We start from the raw sequence: 22276 nt of genomic DNA on the forward strand, positions 1-22276 counted from the left end.
CTCTCCAGGTTGCAAGTGTGATACCAAGGGCACCATCAGCGGAATCGCGGAGTGCCAGCAGGTGGGTTTGCTCCTTTCTGCCTCCAGGCGCTTCTGAGCATGTGCTATGTTGGGAATGTTTCAGCTCTGTCTCTCCTAGCAGCTGCTGGAGAGGCCGCTCCTGACACTGAGCTCTCAAAGGTTGCACCACAATCCGGGCTTGCATGAGAACATAAGATTAAGACCTGTCATAAATTAGGCACCTAAATATTTCTGGGTCTGGCCTAGGATGCCTGGATTTTTGTTTGCCTGCATTGTTGGGTAATTTAACTTATCTGGCCCTTATCTGGCCCACCCACGCGCAGGAAGCAGTGTAGAGCATGAAACTCAAAATGCTTCTCCAGTGTCTCAGACTAGGACCCAAATAACTGAGAAACAGCTTCGCCGTGACGAGCAATGGGAGGGAATGAGCTTCCATGCCTGCTCTCTCCTAGGGAGATGGCCAGTGTTTCTGCAAACCGAACATCTGCGGCCAGCTCTGCTCAGCGTGCAAAGACGGCTACTTCAATATGGAGAATGCAAATTACTTTGGCTGCCAAGGTGACCCCCTTCATGATGTGTTGGGTGAAGCAGGGGGGGCCACAAGCGGCTCTGCACATACCAACTGACTGTTGACCTTGGAGAGAAGGGGCAGGAGATGTCCCACCTCTTGCTTTTGATCATGCTATGGCCCAGAGTAGGGACTGGGTCTTGCTGTGGATCTGGAAACCTCAGTTCGTGGTTTTGCCACTGTAGGTGGCATAGGTCCCTCAGATTGGAGAATGACAGGCCAGGAAAAGTGCCCCCTTGGGTGCCAGACACTGTTGTGTTTTAACCACTGGCCATGTCCTTGCAGCTCTACCCCTTCCTCCTCTTGGGAACAGGACATGTGAGGTTGGCTGCTCTCCATCATGCCCATGGGTAGTAGGGAGAGATGAGATCCGGCCACTCTCAGCCGGTCCAGGCAGGGCTGGGAAGAGGGAGCAAGGCTGCTGCTGGCGGCAGGGCTGCGGCACCCAGCCATGAGGGTTTGCAGACCTTGCTCCTCCCGCAGCCGTCAGCCGTCTGGAAATAGCTCGGCGCTGAGGTGGAAGAGGAGCTGATCCAAGTGGAGCTGGGGCCAATATGAAAATGGATACAATGGAATAAAAATAGCGGCTCCAGTGTCCTCGCTTGCTGGGGCGCGCCTTTGATTAGTGACCAGGAGCTCGTTAGTGTGGCGGGAATGTAAACAGGCGCTTCCTGCCCGCAGGCTGCCGGTGCGACGTCGGCGGGTCCCTGGGGCCATCCTGCGAGGAGCGGAGCGGAGCCTGTCGCTGCCGGCAGAGCACACGTGGCCCCACCTGCACCCAGTAAGCTGCTAGCGGGAGATGAACCTTGGGGTGCTGTGCCTTCTCTCCCTCGGGAATGGTGTCCTCGGCCACCACAAGGATGGGGACCTCGTTGTCTGGGCTGCTGCCACATCAGCCATGTGCCTGGTGGAGGTGTCCTCTTGCCTCTCCCTCCAGGTAGCTTGGCAGGTAATGGTGTTCTCTCTCTTCCTCAGACCTGCACGGGACCATTATTTCCCTGATCTTCACCACTTGAAATTTGAGCTGGAGGAAGGCACCACACCGGCCGGGCGGGCTGTGCGTTTTGGCTACAACCCCTTGGAGTTTGAGGGCTTCAGCTGGCGAGGATACGCACAGATGTCCTCCATCCAGGTATGCCTGGTGTCTCCATCACAGCCTGGCTCCCCCTGGGGAGGATGCGGCCAGTGGGGGACTGACGTGCTTTTGGCACACAGCTTTCACCCCAAGTGCTTTTCAAACCCCCAAAATCACATGATGGCCAATGTAAACAGCACAGTGTATATATAGCCTGTTCGCACAGATATTTCCTGTAGTGCTGGGGATGGCATAGACTGATGAAGGAAAAGATCCTAAACTGGGAATCCCCTGACATCCTAATCCGGTTAGACAATGGTGGTAGCTTGGTGATTACTTACAGGGATGTCTATAAACACTATCTCTGGGTTTCCTTGCGGCTCTTTCATCTGACACTGCTCTTTCCTGCAATGTCTGCATAACCTTCCCTCCCTTTTCCAAAAATAAATTAGCTCCTCCTTAACTGCCATGTTCAGCTTGGACCTCTTGTTACTGTTCTGCCTCTGCTCTTGCTGTTAGATGGTTTGCTGTAACGATGGTTTACACTAACCTGGAGTTGCCTGAGCCCTAGAAGTGAAGCTATTTCATCTGTTGATCCTTTTTTCTCCTTGGTGGATTCTTCTGCATGGCCCCTGCAGAAGTGTTGCCTCTGTGTGTGTGTGTGCGTGTGTATGTTTGGGGATGGGGTGCAAGGGCAGCAATTCTTTGACAGTCTTGTCCCACGTAAGATGTTCCTTATGTCTGGTGTGTGTACTTTCAGTTTTCTTCACTTTTTCATGCTTAGGTAAAATAACAGAGGGGCCAAGCGTGTTAGCCATTTCCCGTTGAATTTGTAGGTAGGAGCTAAGCAACTAACTCCGGTAGGCTCCCAGCCTTCAAGCTTAAGGATGGAGCTCATGCTGAAGCTCAAGCTCAGGGCTTTTGTTTTGCATCCAGTGTTGGCATTTGAGATAGAAATAGGCCTTGACAGAAAGGCTAGCACATGGCTTTCTGCTGGCAGGTCTCACCTGTAGTTTCCTCTCTGTAAAACCCTTCCAGTTTGTTCTCTAGTGGGAAGATTTGTGTTACTGGAGCTTCAAGGAACACACAACCTTCATTAGGAGTCTCTGGGGGCAGACCCCAGCTTTGCCCTGTAGGCAGGAGGGTATTGAAGCAAGGTGCTTAGATCTCTTTGAAATGGGTTGGACTTAAGCATCTGCTTAACTGGAGTATTCCTGAACCTGGTCCAGGCAGGCAGAGGGCTGATGCACCCATCAGTGGCACATTCCCTTAGCACCACTAGTCCTTAGCGTTGCGGGTTCCTGGGGACAAGGCACCAGCTCTGTTTACAGCCTTCTTTGTAGGCATCTGGGCAGAGACCTGTAAGCACAAGGGCAGGTGCTTCAGCATTTGGTACCTGCTGGCTGGTTACAGCACACTAAGCCCAAAAGCAACATGCCAATAACAAAAGCAAGAACTTCTTAAAACCTTTCCTCTGGCATGGTGTATGCCCCAGGGTAGCACCCTGCTGTGCCAGAGCATCCTCCAGAGCCTTCCCCTTCATGCAGACAGGTTGCTGTGCTGCCTTGGTGGCTGGCCCCAAAAGGGACGACGTTGCAAGGGGCCCATGCTGTGACTGTGCAGTAGGGCTGGTGTGCTTGTCTCCTCCTTGCGCTGTGGCATGTTGCTTTGGGAGCAGTGAGCCGAGCGGCTGCGCTTGGGCTGGTAGCTGGTGGTGGTGGAGGTAATTGAAGGTGTGCTCTGCTTCTCTCCCCTTTCTCTCTCCCACCAGCCCAAGGTAGTGGTGACTCTCAATGTGACCTCCCCCGACCTCTTCCGCCTCGTCTTCCGCTACGTCAGCCGGGGGCCCGCCAGTGTGGAAGGGAGGGTCTCGGTCGTTGAGGAAGGAAAGTTTAATGTTTGTGGCAACTGTAAGTGCATTTTTCACTTCTAGACTAACTCAGAGCATCCCACGCTGCGACACTGCTCCTCTGCCCCTTCTCCTGCCCCAGGTGTGCCCGTCCCAGGTGTGCCCATCCCAAGTGTGCCCATCTCAGGTGGCCGGCCAGGGCCGTGCCATGGGATGGCGAGGGAGGGGGAAGAGAGGCAGGCAGGCAGGCAGGTAGGTAGGTGGGTAAGGCTCTCCCGCAGAGCTGGTGAACGGCCAGGAGCTGGCCCCCCAGTGATGTGTGCCCCGTGTGCTTTTTTGCTTTTTACAGAATAAAATCAGAGTCACTGTAAACGTGAAGGAGGCAGAGCTCTATCTGTTCCATGTCATCCTGAGGTATATTAATTCAGGAGGGGCCACTGTGTATGGCAAAATTACAGCTTATCAGCCACGAAGGAGAGGTAAGGATCCCAGACTGCTCTGCTCCCCTGCACCATCGCCACCTCTTCCCCATCCCAGGCAACCTTCTGCATCATCTTTTCCAGAAGACAATTCCATATGGCTTTACCCATTAGTTCTGCCCTTCCAATTGAAAGGCTGATTTGAGTTTGCAGCCCTTTTTATTTAACAAAGCAGCAGCAAGCTGGCCTGCAGTCCTGGGGCTGTGCACTGAGGACTGTTATCAGCCAGGCTGGTGTGAGATAAGGCTATTGTACGATTCCACAACCTTTCCAGCGCTGGAGATCACCCCAGTGCGTGCCCCAGGTAGAACTGAGTTTCCACAAACCTCGAACGGCCGAAGTGCTGGGAACCGGATCCAAACTTTGGCAGCTGGACATGGTTTTATTTTGCAGGTGCCCTCATGTGGCAGTCCTGTCCTTGCCTTGCGCTTCTCCCAAACCAGGCTGCTGGCTTCACACATGGTGTGGGGCTTGGAAGTGGTGTGGAATTGCACATCTTATACAGGCATTGCACTGGTGCAGTGTCTTCTCACCAAGCCATGAGCTGCTGGAGAAGAAAAAGAGCCACCAAAAGATGGCTGAACAAGCCTAGACACCTGGACAACAAATGTTTTGGGAATCAATCTGAGCAAGACTGCATGGGGACAGACGTGAGGCCATGCGAGTGCCCTTGTGGGTGGTTGGCTGATTGATTTTACTCCATGTGATGCTACAGCTATACTGTCCTGCTGAAGCTCTTCCTTCAGACCATATGTGCAACAGCACAAGGGTGTTGACACCAGCTACCTAATTTATGAGTGTGTGAAGTTCTGTCCTCAGTCTTGAATTGACAGAGAAGTTGTTTTGCCTTTGATGTGATCTACAAGGTTTGAAATGCCAAGATATTATTTTTCTACTTTTTTTTTTTAGAGGAAACATAGCTGGTTATTTTTACAGCCAGTCATATTATGCAGCAGAAAGACAAGAAAAGCATGAACCGTGCTCATGCTTTAGGATCCCAACAAAGGTCAAGGAGTATTTCATCTGTCCTGTCCAGCAGCAGAGCTCATTTGCCTTATAATGTGCTTTCCTCCTTGCTCAGAAGCAACATTTGATTTTTCTAGTGCTGAAGGCAAGCTGCCAGACTGAGGCACAAGCAATGGGATCTGGGAGGGCAGCTTTCTTGATAGGCCAGATTGGCTCTAGAAGTGCTGAGCCACCTTCTGCCTGGGTGGAATGGGCTTCACATGGTAAAGGACAAGCAGCCTGGAAAGAAGATAAATTTGAAGATGTGGCTTGCAAAAAGCGAAGCCTTTTCTGAGTATATGATTTACAGACCGGTTTCTCCCATCCCACCTCCAGAAGCCTTCTCAGTTTGAGTTGTATATCGTCTCAAAGGGATGCGAAACTTCAGTTTGTCAAGAAATCTACCCTATTGCCTGTTCAGGGAAATCTCTTCATTCCTTGCATCCTCACCTTTGCTTCCTATCTGAGAGAGCGAGGGCTCAGCCTCAGCTGATGCCAGGCATGTTGCAGAGTTAGCACACGTGGGAAGGGACTGACCCATTCCAGCAGTAGCACAAGCCCTTGCTTTAGCTTCTGGCCCGCTGCATTATGCCTTGATGTCCATGTACCACACAAGGATAGTCAGCGTGCCACATTGCCCACTTCCTTCTTCATCTCATTTGCTCGCCATGCAGCCATACTCGGTGAATCCCTCTCCCCCACGCTCTTCAAAACATTCCTGAAACTGCTAGACAGGCTGACAGTCTGCTTCTAGGTGCTGTATTGTTATTGCATCCAAAGTTAATGAATTCAAAGGTTATGGAACTGTCCGCTGAGCCAAGGAGCTGTTCAACAGCAGCAGGATCAGGTCTTAAACCCATTCTGTCCTGTCAGTTAAAATTAATGTCTAAATCTGTGGTGCAGAGTCTGTGGCTGGCAAGAAAGACAGGAGCACAGCTTGGGGGTCTGAGAGTTTGACAGAAGACAGGTATCTCGCCTGTGGAGCTGGGGTCAGAATATCCCTAAGGAAGAACGTACCTGTGCAATTTTTTTTATCTGTCAGAATAAATTCTTCACAGATGAATTCCTTCCTTCTCTAGCTGGCAAAATGCTCCTTGGAATGCAATACTCTGTGCTTTGTAGTCCAGGGATGGAGAGCACACAGAGAGCTGTGGATAAGCATTAAGGATTGCAATGATTTTTTTTTTTTTTTCTTCTCCCATTAAGCTGCTGAGCAGATTCAGAGTGGATGTCTGTGTTATGGGACACTGTGGGATTACGGTGCACCTGCTACGGCTGTGCTGAGAGAACAGGAGCCCAGACTCCCCACTGCACTACAGAGCTGCTTCCCTGAGCATAGCCTATTTGAAGCCCCAGGTTTTCCATCCCAGTCCCTTCACAGCCTCTCATCCCTCCCGCTCCAGGTACAGAGCAGACCAAGCAGATTGTCTTTGCTCCCAGCACAGAGCCAGCCTTTGTCACCGTCCCCCAGAACAGCTTTGGGGAGCCCTTCGTACTCAACCCCAACACCTGGTCTTTGGTTGTTGAAGCAGAGGGTGTGCTGCTGGTAAGGACCAGCCCCCATGCTCCATCCACCACGGGGGGCTTCAGCAGCTCCCTGGGGGAAAGTGTCCCAAACATAACCAACTCTCACATCTCTCCTTCTAGGACTATCTGGTTTTGCTACCCAGCTCATACTATGAAGCTCCAATACTGCAGCTAAAGGTCACAGAACCATGTACTTACCAGCCAGCCCCAGAACAAGCCACCCAGAAGTAAGGATCTCCACGTTCTTGTGCTGTGTGGGACCTACTCAGCAACTCCTGGCCTGGGGTTAAGAAATATATACAGTCCACACTTTGTGAGGGTCTGGATGCAATGAAACTGCTTAGTAGGTGTGGTTGATAAACCTGCTGAACCCGTGCTGTTCCAGAAAGCCCATGCATAGATCTCATCCATGGCCCAGGCAGTCTTTGTGTTCTCATGGACCCTGGGAGGGCCAACTCACCCAATAAGACCATAGCCCTCTCCTCTGCTAGGCTGGGTTCCCAGTGCCAGGTTGTATATCAGTCAACAGCCCTAGAAAATGGCTACAATGAGTTAGGTCTTGCTGGACTATTTAAAATGAATGGGCAGAGTCTGGTAGTGCTTAGAGCATCTTGGTGCATCTGCTTGCTCTGTCCAGGACCTCTCTATTCATCTTGGCAGGAAGGCTGGTTGGGCTCTCAACACTAGTTGTCCCCTCCACTATAGCAATGGTCTCCACGATAAAGCACATTTCAAGGGGAGAAGCTTTCTGCTGTTACTGCCTTCATGGGTCATATAATACACAATCTCTTGCCCCATGCTAACCAGAGATGTTCCTTTGGGAAGTGGAGCCTTCATGTTGGAGCAAAGCCTTTTGCAAATCTTGCTGGGATCAGGCTGCATGGGTGCTTTTGACTCTTACAATCATGATGTACCAAACATACTTTGTATTTTTTTTCTTAATGTTTTTAGCTGCCTCTTGTATAAGTACCTGTCTCTGGACAGCTTCCCTGCTGCATCAGGGGTGGATGCGGTGTGCAGGCTGGACAACCGGTTACCCAGAGCGTGTCCTACAGAGCAGCTCACCCCCTCCCATCCGCGGATGGCGACATGCAGCGGCAGTGATGTGAGTGTCACCTCTGTTTCATCCCTCACGTGGGCACTGTGACACTCATCCCTCTGCTCCCACCGTCTGGGCAGGTTACTGGGAGGGCTTTTCACCCATGTACACCCACTGTTGCCCCCTCAGTCTTGCAGCTGTGTGCTTGCATGCCCTGTTGTTCAAGGCACTCAAAAGCAGTGTCTCACATGCAAAGGCCTTGCAAGGACACATGTGCTATATAGTAAGAGTTGGCCTGTTGTCTCCTCAGCTGCAGAGGAGGCTGGTTTGTAGCACAGGCATCCTGCACATACTCACTATGGGGAGAGGGAGAGGAGACCCCTGCTCAGTCATCTCTCTGTCCTCCAGGTGGAAGTCCAGCTCTCTCTGCCTGTTGCCCAGCCTGGGAAATACGTGCTGGTTGTGGAGTATGCCAACACCAATGCTTTGCAGACAGTGGGCATTGCTCTGAGCTCACCGCACTTAGCCATGCAGCAGGGCACATTCATCTTCTACCCCTGTGTCTACAGGTATGGTCAGCTCTGCGATGGAGAAAGGGTTCAGTCCTCCTCTGACATGGCAAGGACAGGTCCCCCCAGTTGAGCTTTTTCTGCTTTATCACATGAACAAAGCAATGCCTCAGCATTGTACATCTAAGCTGTGTATGTCCAAACTCATTCTAGCTGGACATGGATTTTAGTGACTGTCCATCTCTGGGAAATACATGGCATCCCTGGCACAATACCTGTGCCAACATAGTCCTCTAGTGCCTCTGCCAGGAGATAATCTGTTGCTCCCGTTTACAGCTGGGTACATTGGTGGGGGCCCTGATTTAGGGAATGGCCTATGGGCAGGTTTATTGAAGCTGTTGGTGCAGGTCAAACTCTGTCGCTTACCGTAAAAGAGTCTGACTTCAGACTGCAACTTTTGCGATAGGAAACAAATGTCTGGGGTGTCCTTGGGAAACGTCACTCATGACTTACCAGAAAAAGCATCAAAAGATTTTGCAGGGACTTTGTATAAATACCTTCAGGACACGTAGCTGGCAAGACAAGAAATGGGTTATGACCCTGCTAAAGGCTGGCTTCAGAGTCTGTGTTTCTCTTACAGTTTCCTTTGTCGAGGGATTGCTATAGATTCCCAGAGCCGCGTGGCAACTTTTGAACTTACCTCAGAGGCCGCCATTCGGTTCACCTCTGATCTGGCTGACTTCTTCCTGGTAAGGCTCCCTGAGAGGGCAGCTCTGTTGGCAGGTTGCAAGGAAGAGAGGTAGGAATGGTACCTAGCCTGTAGAAGGGTTTTCTAGTCCTATTTGGAATGGATACTAGATCTTAGTCTATTTCTAGAGCAGTCCAAGGTGGAGAATGTGGTCAGTGGTGTGTTTTGAAGTAGGTTGTGGGACTGGGATTTGGGAAAAAATGGGAAGAAGAAGCTGCTCTTCACAGAGCGGGAGCTCTGCAGCAGTGTGGCAGTGCCTCTTCCTATTTTACCTTGAAGGCATTCACAGTTGCTTATCCAAGGGTAGAAGAATCCCATAAATATCTGGAGCTCCTAAGTGCCTTAGGGCTTGTGCCAAGGAAGAAGGGGCAGTAAACAGAGGTGTAACCTGCCATGCATTAGCTGAAGTGTCTGATAAGGAGGTGCTTAGTGTGGTCAGCCTGATCGCTGGTGGGCACAAAAACTGCTGTAGGCTCCCAGTGGCAGAGGCTGTCCTGTAACTGGGCATCTCTCTCTTTCACGTGCATCAGCACAAAGTGTACCTCATACCTGCTGCACAGTTCACCATGGAGTTCATCGAGCCAAAGGTGCATTGCATCAGCGTCCATGGCACATTCTCATCCAACAGGTAAGTGTCTCAGATGCCTCAGGGTTTTAGCATGAATGTGGCTATTTCCAAAAGCAGCTGCTTCCCCCACTTCCCTCAGGTTTGGAGCCTTTTCAGTTCTTGACGCAGGAGAAAGAAATCTGTGGCTGAGGCAAAGCGCCTTGCCCGTGTCCGCTGAGCAGGCAGCAGTGGAGTAAGGACTGGAAGTTAGGCTGCTGGTCCTTTTACCTGAACACCACACTGCCTCCTGTGGAAGACACTCAGATGTCATCCTGAATAGGCATTCCTGTGCTTGCTCACATACCGCAAGAGACACTCACTGTATCCGAATTCTTGATGCTGCTTTGAATCAGTATTTGCACAGGAATTAGCCTGTGCAAGGTTCCTGTTCTTCCCACTGAGCCCGTGTCCCAGAGCCCCAGGGGTCTTGATAGAAAGGTCTCCCTCAGCAGGCATGCTTTGTCATCTGCTGTGTGTTACAGGGCGTGCTTCTGCTGCCAGGGCCTCATAGCCTCTCTCTCTCCTTCTCGGAAATCTTTACACACCATTTTCTCCTTGTTTTGCAGCAGCTCCTGTGTTCCCTCAAGGTTCCTGAAGCTTCCTCAGTCAATCATTTTGGAGGAGGGCCAGGCTCTGCCCATTGCCCCTGACATTCCCCTGGCTCAGGCTGTTCACGTGGCTGTAGCTGGGGTCCCAGTGGAACCTGCACCTCGGCCACCCACAGCGGTGGACCCTGCCGCAGAGCTCATCCTTCTGCAACCACTGCAGGTAGTGGGATGGGTGTGGGCTGGGCTGGTTTGTTGGTGCTGTGACACTGGACACCTGGGGCAGGGAGAAGTTCTCCTTCTCTGTTGAGTAGCTTTAACAATTAGCAATTTAGCAGTTAGCATTTTCAGAATTTAATTTGGACTTTAAACTTGTCCCTAAACCTGTAATTCCCATGATCTCGCCTGTGTTAGCATCCAACCCTGCCTGGCTCTCTGGGCTCCCAGGAAAAGCTTTGCCAGTGGCACCGTTAGAGGGGGGAAGTGTGGAGACAGGAGGAGTTGATTAACCAAAAGTCTCAAGAACTGACAGTCTGTAACCTGACAGTTGTGCAATAAGAGCACAAATTTATGCAATAATAAAAAACATCCTGGCTGTGAGTGCAGGTATTGGATGTAGATTTTTGTCTCTTTGTTCTGTTTTGGGCCAGGCTGCTGTTGTGTTTAATAGCCGGATCCAGACCCTGGGACGCTACGCTTTCATCCTACACTACTACCAGCCCAACCATCCCACCTTCCCTGTGGAAGTATTAATCAACGGTGGGCGCATCTGGCAAGGTGAGAAGAGCAGGGACCTGGGGGAAGCTGCTAGTAGACGGAAGCCTTGGAAAGTTTTTGATGCCAGAAGATAACTGTGGGTTCACTGAGGAGTGCAAAGATGAAGCGAGGCTGACTTATCTGTTCCAAACTGGGAGGGTGTGATGGGGACTGCAAGGGAAATGTGGAACCAATAGGTTTGTTGTCTTTTCAGGTCAGACCAATGCTACTTTCTGCCCACATGGCTATGGGTGCCGGAGCCTGGTAGTTTCCGAGGACCAGATTATCCTGGATGTCACCGATAATGATCTGGCTGTGGTTGTTCAAGTGCCAGAGGGCAAGCAGCTGTGGCTGGTGAGCCTCTCTCCGGGAGGCTCCTGGAGCATATTGGACCAGGCTCCAGCCACACGGCTCCAGCAGGGCTGGAGTTTGTCTGTGGGGACTTTTGTTACTGTGTGACCTCAGGAATGTTTCCCACCATCACTCAGCTTCTGAACTACCCTAGAAAGTTGCAATCTCCAACCTTCGTGGTGTAGAATTGAGGCCAGGATTCACAGAGACAGCGTCTGTATATGACAGTTATCCTTCACTGTGTGGTTTTAATACCAAAGCAAGGCAGATACAGAAGCTGTTGCTTTGCATACATAGCTTGTGTTAGTCCAGAATAAGCCTTATTCCTACCCCAGTAATATTTTGCACCCGCCTGGCATTGTTTGTGCAGGCAAGTCTCGTCATGGGAGCAGGTGACCTTTGTTACGCTCAGGCTAGAAGGTTGACCAAAATTTGGATAAATGGCTGAAAGACAAACTTGGAACCCAGGTGGCTTCATGTCTAAGAGTTTGAGATGATGGTGACTGCCTGCCTCTGTGCTGATGCACAGCCAGTGCTGCCCTTTTGGAGTATTCTCCCTTTTTTTACTTCAGTGTATTTGGGCCACCACTCACATGGAGCATTAGAGTAGACGGACCATGATGGACAGACCTCAACAGAGAGGTGATCCCTGGTCTTTCCAGTACTCAGGCACTTCGTGTGTTATATTCTGTCCCAGCAAGTGATGAGCTGATGAGAAATTAAAGGTGCATTTTGAGTGAGCTCATTTTGGACTGCATCTGTCTGGCTCAGCTAAGGAGCCTGGCTCACCCATCTTGTCCTTGCTTTGCAGGATTACATTCTCGTGGTGCCTGAGGACAGCTACAGCTCTCAGTACCTGCAGGAGGAACCCCTGGACAAGTCCTACGACTTTATCAGCAGCTGTGGCATCAACAGCTTCTACATCAAGTGAGACCCTTGGCTTTGGGTGGCTGCTGTGCTGTCTGCAGGCTGCACACTCCTCAGGGAGCAAAAACCCGTTCCCTTTGTGTGTGGGAGGGGCGGGATCTGGTTAAGGCTTTACTTATCTAATGATCAAACCTGTGGGTATTGGAGGGATCTCAGTGTCACAAGCTCTCCCTCTGACTAATTCAGTACCCACTGCTGTAGGAGATACGGTTGGATTTTGGGGTGGTAGGGAGGCTGTGCCGCAGGGTGATGCCTTCTGCCTTCCCCTGCAGCCCCAGCACATCGTCAAGGTTCTGCCGCGACTCTGCCATCTCACTCTCCCTCTTCTACAACAACGGGGCACAGCCCTGCCGGTGCCACGAGGCAGGGGCACGGGGCAGCCAGTGCGAACCCTTCGGTGGGCAATGTCCCTGCAAGTCCAACGTCATCGGGCGAGAGTGCTCCCGCTGTGCCACCGGCTACTGGGGCTTCCCCAACTGCAGGCGTGAGTTGTCCCATCTCCCTCTCTGCTTTCCCAGCACTTGCTGTTTTGCCTCTTAGAGGGCTGAGGCTGATTTGGGAAATGGCTGCATTTTCCAGCCCTGTAATGGCTCCACTTGCATGAAAACAGCCCAGCTGCCCACAGAGCAGTTGAGCTCTGCATTCATTGCCTCATGCTCTCCTTGGGCTTGCCTGGGTCTTGCTCCCCCAAACACAGCCCCTTTTCTGCCCCTTCCAGCCTGCGACTGCGGGACACGTCTCTGCGATGAAGTGACAGGACAGTGCATCTGCCCGCCACACACGCTGAAGCCAGAGTGTGTTGTCTGCGAGCCCCAGACCTTTGGCTGCCACCCCCTCATTGGCTGCGAGGACTGCAATTGCTCTCGGCCTGGTGTGCAGGAGCTGACAGAGCCAGGCTGCGACGTGGACAGCGGGCAGTGCAGGTGAGGGAGCCCTGTCCTGGCACCGGGCACATCTGGCAGCATCCGTGGTCCCTGCTGGAGTGATGGGACACGTTGGCAGGCTGCAGGGAGGAAATGTGCAGGATGGGGAAATACTCATCAACATTGTGTCAGTGCCAGTGTGGGTGAAGCTCTGAAAGCCCAGCTGCTCTCCGCACAGCAGCACAAGGCAGAGGTTTTTAATGCTGCGACTCTTGCATCCCATCCAGGTGCAAGCCCAATATCATCGGGCGACAGTGTGACCTCTGTGCCCCTGGCTACTACCACTATCCCAACTGCCGGCAGTGTGACTGCCACCAGGCTGGCACCGAAGCGAGCGTGTGCGACCCGGTTACGGGGCAATGCCACTGTAAGGTCAGTCCTTCGATGTCTTCACGCAGTGCCATTCTCCTTGGCTCAACTCTCCTGCTCTGGCTTTGGGTGTTTGGCATGCCAGGAGGGAGCAGGGCTGGAGAAGGAGAGTGCCTATTGGCCTGAGCTGCAGCCAGCCTGCCCCATGTGGTAGTGGGTTCAGAGCACCCTGAAAGACTCCTTCTCCCCATCTTCCCTGGTCATGAAGGCTTACTCTTTGGGCTCTCACTGGGGAGATGGGCAGTCTGGGTCCAGCCCTGTGTCGGAGCCTGTTGCACATAAAGCTGTCAGCCCTGTTGACTCCTGCTCCTGTGTGACAGCAGGGTAACTCAAACTGCTGCTGTGCTGCCTGCTCCAGTCCCTTTGCAGGGCTCACAAGTGCTTTCTCCAGGTGAATTTAATGTTTGATGGGTGGTGTGCAAGCAAACCTGTTCAGGGACTGCTTAATTGTCTTTCAGCATCACATCATTGTGTTTTGATCACTCATACAGCTGTGTCTGTCCTCCACTGAGGCTTGTGTGAAGCTGCTGACGCTGTTGAGCTTTGCTTGTCTTCCAGGAGAATGTGGAGGGCCCGAGGTGTGACCAGTGCCGCCTGGGGACATTTTCTTTGGATGCCAGCAACCCCAAGGGCTGCACCAAGTGTTTCTGCTTTGGTGCGACTGATCGCTGCCGCAGTGCTGAGAAGCACCGAGCTGAGGTGAGAGGGGCTGGGGGCCACCAGAGCCTGCAGTTCAGTTGTGTTCCCTTCCGCCTGGCTCTCTACTGCTCTCAGGTCTGTGTCCTGCGTTTATCCTACTCCTCTGGAAGATACACTGTGAGGAGGCTTGTCTTTGTCTCCTTGTGTCTGTCTCCCACTTCCAGCCGTTTTCTTGGTTTCTGGGGTCTCGCAGGGTGGAAAGTCATGGCGTGGGGGGGCTGTGCCAGGTGGGAGGCAGGGGTGGTACTCAGCTTTCCAGTGGCTTCATCAGGATGTATGTGAGGTTGTCAGCCTGTTATCATCCTTTCTGCTGCTCTGGGACTTGCTCTTTGGGAGCATTAGCACCCAAATACTTTCTGTAGCTCGACTAGAAGATCTACGGTTGCTCTTCCCCCACAGTTCGTTGACATGAACGGGTGGCTCTTGTTGAGCAGCGACCGCCAGGAAGTGCCGACGACTCTGAGCCTGCGGGAGCAGCTCCTCCGTGCTGATCTCAAGAACCTCCCAGATGCCTACCAGGAGCTCTACTGGATTGCACCCAGCTCCTACCTTGGGGACCGGGTAAGAGCACAGTGGCAGCTGGACCAGCAGTCATGCACATCCCTGACCCCACCAACACGTGTGCCAGCAGCCTGCCCACTGACATGCAGGCATCGCTTACGCTCAGGTTGAATGTGGACAGCTCTGCCCCATCTTGGTGGTGTGGACTTGCAGCAACATATGCAATTTATCTCTCCTTTAGGTTTCCTCCTATGGTGGGCACCTGCATTATGAGCTGCACTCCAACCCGCGGAGGGGTGACGTGTTCATTCCCATGGAGTCCCGCCCAGATGTGATCCTGAAGGTGCAGCCCGAGAAATTCCCTGGTTTCCCCTGCTAATACAAGAGCAGGATGAGGCAGTGACTGACACCTTCCTTGCTTTCCCCAGGGAAATCAGATGAGCATCATGTTTCTGGAAGGCACCTACCCATCCCCAGGGGAGGTACATGAAGGCCAGCTGCAGCTGCTGGAGGTGAGTTTGCACACACCGGTGTGTACCAAGTTAAGTGCTCAGATGCTATTAAAAGAACAAGACTAGCATGTAGACAGAAGGGACAAGCTTTGAGCTCAGCATTTTAGGTGCTTCCTATCGAAGCAGAACTGGCTGTGAAGATCCAGGGCTGTTTTACCTGTGCAAGGCGGGGGACATCCCAAGCAGCAGGGAAGTGAGGGCTTGGCTGGATGTTCAGGTGCCTGTGCTTCTTGCCAGTAATGTCAGGTCTTCTCCCACTAGGGTAACTTCAGGCACACAGAGACACACAACCCTGTGTCTAGAGAGGAGCTCATGATGGTGCTGGCAAACCTGGAACAGCTGCAGATCCGGGCGCTCTACTCCCAGCTCTCTTCATCCGTGTCCCTGCGCCGCGTGGTCCTGGAGATGGCAACAGATACAGCTACAGGCATCCGTGCCAGCAACGTGGAGCTGTGCTTTTGCCCAGCTAACTACCAGGGGGACTCCTGCCAAGTAAGGGTGAAAGCAGACATGCTGCTGCAGGCAGAGGGGAATCAAACAGTCACATTTTGGGTCTCAGTCACCCCTCGTGCTTGGTGAGGGTGGCAGCCGTGGTGTTTGGATATTTGTGCAAAGCAGTGGTGCCAGAGTACAAGCTTCCAAGCTGACTCCTGAGGGCTTCAGTTGAAATTATAGCTTGGGTTGTACCAGAGGAAGGAACAACATCTCCCAGGCTCCCCCACACCAGCCTGCTCCCGGCTTCCCTCCCACCACAGCACCTGGGAGAGGTGTATTATCTGCATCTGCCCTCTTGGAAGAGGCATGATGGAGAAATTGTTCAGGTGGTGCAGACCAAAATTAAGTGCATGCAGTACCTTGGAATAGGTCCTTCTGTCAGGTGAATTATCTCCTATTGATGAGGAGCAGGATGGAGCTGCACTGAAAAATCTTTGCTGTTGCTTTTTAATCTCTTCTCCATCAGTACAACCCTGTGGGAATTCTGTCATGGAAACTAAATTAGTCTCTTTGCTTTGCCTGAATGTATTGAGCTGTTTTTCAGATCTCCGTCTTTTTCTCTGTCCTCAGGAATGTGCTCCAGGTTACTACAGGGACACCAAGGGGCTCTTTCTGGGAAAATGCATCCCTTGTCATTGCAACGGCCACTCAGATCAGTGCCTGCCAGGCTCTGGGATATGTCTTGTAAGTAAACAATGAAGCAGTGTGATATTTTGGAGTTAAAAGGTCTGTAGCATGTGATTTAAAAGTTCTTCATATACAAACTGAGCTGGCAGGACTGTGCCTGAATTGGAGCATTAGCTGCTTGTACCATTTCAGAGATGGTCTCACTCAGGGTCAGCTTAGAGTGAAAGACAATTCTGGGAAAGAGGAGAGACTGAAGCATCCAGATATCTGGTGGGGAATTCTTTGTGCAACCCACCATTTCCGGCTGTCAGTGCTGAGCCTGTAGTGTGCCTTTTTCTTGCAGAACTGCCAGCACAACACGGAGGGAGACCACTGTGAGCGATGCAAGGATGGCTACGTGAGCAGCCACTCTGCCAAAGAACCCTTACGGTGTGTTGGATGTCCGTGCCCTCTTTCAGTTGCCTCCAACAAGTAAGCACCCTTGGATGGGATTGTCTATTTGACCTCGCTGTTTAACCACTGAGAGCCATGCTGTGCCACATCAGGGCACATCTTGGCACTGGTGGGTGTCCTAGTGCCAGCCTTGTCCACGGCCCAAACCATGTCCATGGTCTCTTACCCAAGACCCCAGCAGCCCACAGAGTGATCGGCTCCCCTGGCACCACATCAGGGGTAACTGCACCTTCCTGTTCACCCCTTGTCATTTCAGTTTTGCTGTCGGTTGTGTCCACAAGGGCTCCAACACACAGTGCCTCTGCAAGCCTGGCTACGCTGGACCCAACTGTGAGCGGTAAGGGTGATGGCACCCGTGTTTCTGAGGCCGTGCACACCCAAGTCCCATGCAGCCACTGCTGTGGCAGAAGTAAAGTCCCAGTAGAGTCTGCAAAGGAAACAATTGGCTCTGCCACAGTGTGCTTTGCTCTTGCAGGACTTCTTTCAATCCTTTTCAGCCTGCAAGTGCCCTGTTGCTGTCTCCACTGCTGATATACTGTGTTGCCATGGGTGTATTACTTAGCTGTGCTTTGCCTTGACTTTCAATCTGTGATAAAGTCACCTTTCTGGGGTATCGTGAGGCAAAACACCAAGTGCTTTAAGATCCCTGAGGTTGCAGCAGTTACAAGTGTTGGATGCTTGCACTGTTATAATTGCACAAGACTCGAGCACGGTGCAGGCAGGAGCTGTGGAGATCCCCCCGCAATGCTTGGTTGTTTTTTAACTTGCTGTATTTCTCCAGGTGTGCCCCAGGATACTACGGAAATCCCTTGGTGATTGGCAGCTTGTGCCAGCCCTGCGACTGCAGTGGGAACACAGATCCCAACATGCTGTTCAGCAGCTGTGACTCCCTGACAGGCGCCTGCACGGGGTGCATGCACCACACGGCCGGCACGCGGTGTGAGGTCTGCAGCCCCGGCTACTACGGGGATGCGGTGGCAGCCAAGAACTGCACACGTGAGTGGGGCAGGCAGCAAGCACTGCAGGGGGGGGAAGATGGACAGACTGACGGTGGACTTGTTTAGCACCTTAGTCAGGCTGTGGGTTGCCCCGACAAGTCACGTGCTTGGTTGCACACATTGCAGGTATCCTCCAAAGGCGATAATAAGAAAAAACCCAACTCCAAAAACCTGCCCTCCAGCATCACAACTCCATAACCTCCAATGTACTCCTGAATGTGAGCTGCCAACCACACCCAGGCTGGAGTGGTCCTGCCCCGAGCAGCTACTGCAGCAGCGGTGCTGGCACTCCCTCAGAAGTGTGGGTTTGTACAGCCCACTCCCAGCATTGCTTGTCTCCCTCTGAGGAACAGCAGCCAAATTGCAGCTCACAAAAGGGGGTCTGCCTTGGGCAGGTGTCATGGGAATAGGCTGTCAGCAGGAGCAAATCCATGAGGAGAGAGGCTCTGTCTTTGCTCTGACTGTGATAGATAAGGGAGAAAGAGGATTCCCTGTTGTGAGTGGCTGAGCAGTCTCCTTGGCATATAACGGGGTGTATTTTCCCCTGTCAGAGTGCAACTGTTCACCCTGTGGGACAGAGTCGTGCCATCCACAAACCGGCCAGTGCTTCTGCAAGACTGGAGTGACGGGCCAGCACTGCGACCGCTGTGAGGTGAGGGCTGCCTGCATACTGGGATGGTGCCTGTCCTTGTCACGGGGACGAGGGGCAGCCCCGGTGTGTTGTCCCCAGGCCTGTGAGCAGAGCGGTGCTGGCAGCTGTGCAGGCAGCCAGGTGGTTAAGACTGGATTTGCAGGATCTGCCTATGTGTGGCAAAAGCCTATTAAAGATCTGTCAGCAAGCAATGGAGGCAGCGTTCAGCTGCAGCCTGGGCAGTAATGTCGTACCCTTTGGGAAATTGCAATAAACCCCATTTCCCTGCATGCGTCCAGTGTGGGCATTGCAGGGCAAGGGCAGGTTTGCAGGGCAGTACTGTGGTGTGTCTGAGCTCTTATTGCAGCTCCACGTCTTTGCCATGTTGATAGGAGTTTTCTGGTGGCCAAAACACTCCTTGAAAGCAAGACCGGGGTCCCATGTCGCCTCAGCCTACCCCAGGAGGGAGGCACGCATGCCCTCTTGCTGTACAGGGCACCCACTGCTCTGCTTTTCCCTAGGAGGGATACTATGGCTTCGAGGGGTGCTCCGGCTGCCGGAGGTGTGACTGCGACATCGGCGCTGTGGGGAGAAGCTGCCATGCACAGACTGGCCAGTGCAGCTGCCTGCCCGGCGTCAGCGGCTCGCGCTGCCAGCAGTGCGCCCCAGGCTACTGGGGCTTCAGCCAGAGCGGCTGTACAAGTGAGTCCTGCTTCCCAGGTGCTGGGTCCCACACGTGGAGGAGTGGGACAAGGCATTGGTGGCACATGTGCTAATTGAATTGTTAAAGGTGGAAAACAGACTGCTATCTGAGGTCCTGTGCATGTCGCTAGGTTGCACAGGGAAACCTCCAGCAGTGGCACATAGATAAGCAAGGATGCAATTGCACAGCTGGAATAAAACCACCCTTTCCCCTCCCTCTGGGGTGGCAACAGCACAAAATGATGCCATGGGTGTTTTCCTGTCATTAAACTCGGCAGAGTGTGAGTGCAGAGGGGGCTCCTGCGACCCACGCACTGGGGAGTGCACCTGCTCCAATGGGCTGACAGGGAAGCAGTGCGACGTCTGCATGCACGAGTACGAGATCCCCGTGGCAAACGGTCCAGACAGCATGAGGTGTGAAGGTCTGTATGCTGCAGTCCTGGGGAAAGATTCGAGGGAAGCCTTGGGGAAGGGCCCTGTGCTGACCCCTCCGTTCCCCTGGCAGTGTGCGACAGCTGTGTCCTGCTTCTGCTGGAGGATCTGCAGAGCATCGAGATGTCCTTCCCCTCCATTCGCAGCCAGCTGGTCAACCTCAATGCCAGCTCCATTGCCTGGGCTCGCCTACATGGTCTCAACAGCACTATGGCAACTGTCGCTGTACGTGGAAGGTTTAACATCACTTTGTGCCCGTGTTTCCTGGACTGTTGGCCTGATTTTGGCTCTTTTTTACCAGAACCAGCTGCGTGAGTACCAGAGAGCCATGAACAAGGTCAGGCAAAGGGCTGATGAGCTGGAGGATGAGAACGTGGACCTCACACAGGACCTGAATGCGCTGCAGCACAAAGTAGGGTATTTCTCCATCTTCATTCACGAGAACACAAGTCCCTCCTTTTACCTAAAATGAGGGCTTTGAAGGCTGTGAGGAGCCTAGTTCAGGCAGGATGGATCTCCTGCCCAGCCAGCACTAGGCTTGGGAGTTGGGGTCTTTTACTTAGATGCTCAAGCTAGATTACCTGCATTTCTCCCTTGGAGAGCTGTTCCACATCTTGTGATATTCATGGTTGTTTCTGGATTTATTACTTGCTTTTGAGGTGGCTCCAACTTTAACCAGTAAAAATAAATTCAATAAAATGCCATTTATAGAAGAAGCATATGAGGAAGGAACATAAACATCCAGGTCCGCCCTGGATGTATCCATGCTGTGTCAGGGAGAGCCTGGGCCCTGTCAGCAAATGTGTTGACCCTTTTTATTGTAATAGTCCTTGGAGGCCTCAGTACAGCAATACCTTTTGCAAGATGTGATCTATATACACTCTAAAAAACATCAGTTGTGTCTTCAGAGAACTTAGAAACTGAGCAAGATTTGATTTAATTTATAAACTGCCTGGTTTTAACGTAAGGGAGAGGGAAAAGTCTGTATTTGATGATATGTCCCTGGGCAGCTGCATGGACAAACTGCCCTTGTGTATACATATGTCTACACACATCTACACTCTAAACGGCCAACTGCAGCCCTCCATCTCTTCTTGTGTCCTGGTCAGGCCCCAGGTGGTCCTGGCTCCAGGCTCTAGGGCTTTTCCTGTAAAGAGTGCAGGACAGTGCTGTCCTCTGTGGTCTTAGGACTTTTTCAGGATCCAGAGCCTGTTGCATTGGAGCTGCATTTATTGCTTGTGCTTCTCTGAATATGCTAAATAAGTCCATCACTAAATGCATTGTAGGTCATGGCCCCATGCAGCACAGGGCATGCTGTTGGAGGGGACATGGTTCAAGGGCCTCAAAAGCTGCACATTCCCAAGCCTTATGTGCCTTTTGGAAACATCTTTCCTGCTGACAGATCTCATAAAACATAATCTCATACTTCAGCTAAGCCAGTGGTTTTTGTTGTAGATGACAATGACTCACAGAGAAGCAAACCGGATTGAGCAGCACACAAGAGAGACTTACCAGAGGGGGAAGCAGCTCCAGCTAGATATACAAAGCATTCAGAAAGGCATTGCAGGTAGGTAAACAAGAGTCTCTGCTTTGTGGGTTTTTACTGCTGGGAATGCCACGCTCTTGCTTTCAAACAGCACTGAGTAGTGCATCAGTTAGAAAGAGGTGTGGAGAAAACAAGGGGAAATACAAATGAAGTGGACATCCCTGCAAAATTCTGGTTGTTGAGGTAGACCAGGCTTATTGTGAGCCCCAGCTGTTTGGCTAAACACAGTCTTTGGAAAAAACACATTAAACTTGCACAAATGTTATTAAAATGCATAAAAGCAGGGCAATCTGTACCACTGCCTCAGGAGAGATTTAGCAAAACAGGGAGAGACTGGATCTAGGAGAGGAGGTAAAGCCACAGAAAGATGCTTTGATATGTAGAATGTCTTACTGTAACGGTCAAGGAGACAGAATTGTGGTGCAATACCTCTGGGTGGTCTTGAGCAGTTTGGGTGCCTGAGTACTGCATGAAGGTGGGCTGCAGGTTGCTGAGGGTGATGTAGGAAAGGCAGGATCTGGGGGGTTATGAAGGACCTGGGTTGGTCAGTGCTAACGGGGATGTGGATTTTTTTGCAGACTTGGTGCGGCAGATGGCCAGGTTTGGGGCAGCAAACACCAGCACCACCTCCACTGAGGAGTTTCGGCAGAAGATGGCTGAGGTGGAAAGAATGCTGAGGGAGATGAAGGAGCGGAGTCTGGGCAGCCAGAAGGAGCTGGCAAGGCGCGAGCATGAGGAGGCTCAGAAGTGTGAGTCTGGCTCAGTGGCCTGGGCCAGGGCTGCACAGATCCTGTTGGCTCTAGCCATTCCTCGAAGCCTGGCTTGGAGCCCATGCGAATGCTATGCATCATGGTCACGTTTGGAGAGTGCTGTTATAGAAACAGGCACCCCCAACAAGTTTTGCAGTAGCTTTAGGATTCCCTGTGACACTCCATTTATGGTTCTTTTTCCCTTAAGGTGAATTTTAGAGCAGATTGTACTAGCTGGGTAGTTCTGTTTGATGACCAAAAATGACAACCCTTAGAACCAGGAGTTACCATTATTATGTATACATGGCATGTGGATGTGAATAAGTGACCCCATGTTTCTTCATATTTGGTGTCCCAGGAAAGGGATCCAGAGGAGCAACCAGCAGCCCACCACCCTCAACAGCTCTGCTATCCTGAGAGCATCCCTTGCAGGAGTAAGGGCTTGGATTGTGCTCCCACAAAAAGCCCCACTGCATAACCAGGCATGCTGGCACTGCTGGGAGCAAGCGCTTCATGATTAACAGGCAGTGGCAAAACATAGTTCAGCATCTGAAAGCTGGAATTATAAACTGGCCGTTGCTAGAAATTAGTAATTTTTCACAGTGGGAGTAATCAAGAGCTGGAACAAGCCTC

The 22276-nt window shown here is 52.0% G+C and overlaps 1 protein-coding gene across 1 annotated transcript in view; it reads left to right on the forward strand.

Annotated features, from left to right (window-relative positions):
• LAMA5 (laminin subunit alpha 5) overlaps positions 1-22276 on the forward strand; it is a gene marked incomplete at its 3' end in the record, with an annotated part of 94922 nt that overhangs the window by 62144 nt on the left and 10502 nt on the right. The window contains exons 19-52 of the mRNA XM_082007028.1: positions 9-61; positions 474-579; positions 1271-1370; positions 1565-1721; positions 3436-3574; positions 6401-6543; positions 6645-6751; positions 7476-7629; positions 7972-8132; positions 8713-8821; positions 9351-9448; positions 9994-10195; positions 10623-10749; positions 10943-11082; positions 11891-12006; positions 12279-12490; positions 12725-12929; positions 13157-13301; positions 13857-13997; positions 14397-14558; positions 14740-14841; positions 14927-15010; positions 15272-15502; positions 16076-16189; positions 16476-16603; positions 16842-16922; positions 17367-17581; positions 18135-18235; positions 18736-18916; positions 19195-19338; positions 19422-19573; positions 19650-19760; positions 20804-20915; positions 21473-21643. Of these exons, the coding sequence (XP_081863154.1) occupies positions 9-61; positions 474-579; positions 1271-1370; positions 1565-1721; positions 3436-3574; positions 6401-6543; positions 6645-6751; positions 7476-7629; positions 7972-8132; positions 8713-8821; positions 9351-9448; positions 9994-10195; positions 10623-10749; positions 10943-11082; positions 11891-12006; positions 12279-12490; positions 12725-12929; positions 13157-13301; positions 13857-13997; positions 14397-14558; positions 14740-14841; positions 14927-15010; positions 15272-15502; positions 16076-16189; positions 16476-16603; positions 16842-16922; positions 17367-17581; positions 18135-18235; positions 18736-18916; positions 19195-19338; positions 19422-19573; positions 19650-19760; positions 20804-20915; positions 21473-21643 (4704 nt within the window). The remainder of the gene's footprint in view (positions 1-8; positions 62-473; positions 580-1270; positions 1371-1564; positions 1722-3435; positions 3575-6400; positions 6544-6644; positions 6752-7475; positions 7630-7971; positions 8133-8712; positions 8822-9350; positions 9449-9993; positions 10196-10622; positions 10750-10942; positions 11083-11890; positions 12007-12278; positions 12491-12724; positions 12930-13156; positions 13302-13856; positions 13998-14396; positions 14559-14739; positions 14842-14926; positions 15011-15271; positions 15503-16075; positions 16190-16475; positions 16604-16841; positions 16923-17366; positions 17582-18134; positions 18236-18735; positions 18917-19194; positions 19339-19421; positions 19574-19649; positions 19761-20803; positions 20916-21472; positions 21644-22276) is intronic.

This window comes from Phaethon aethereus (assembly GCF_964289735.1).
Source record: "Phaethon aethereus genome assembly, chromosome: 16".
Lineage (NCBI taxonomy): Eukaryota > Metazoa > Chordata > Aves > Phaethontiformes > Phaethontidae > Phaethon > Phaethon aethereus.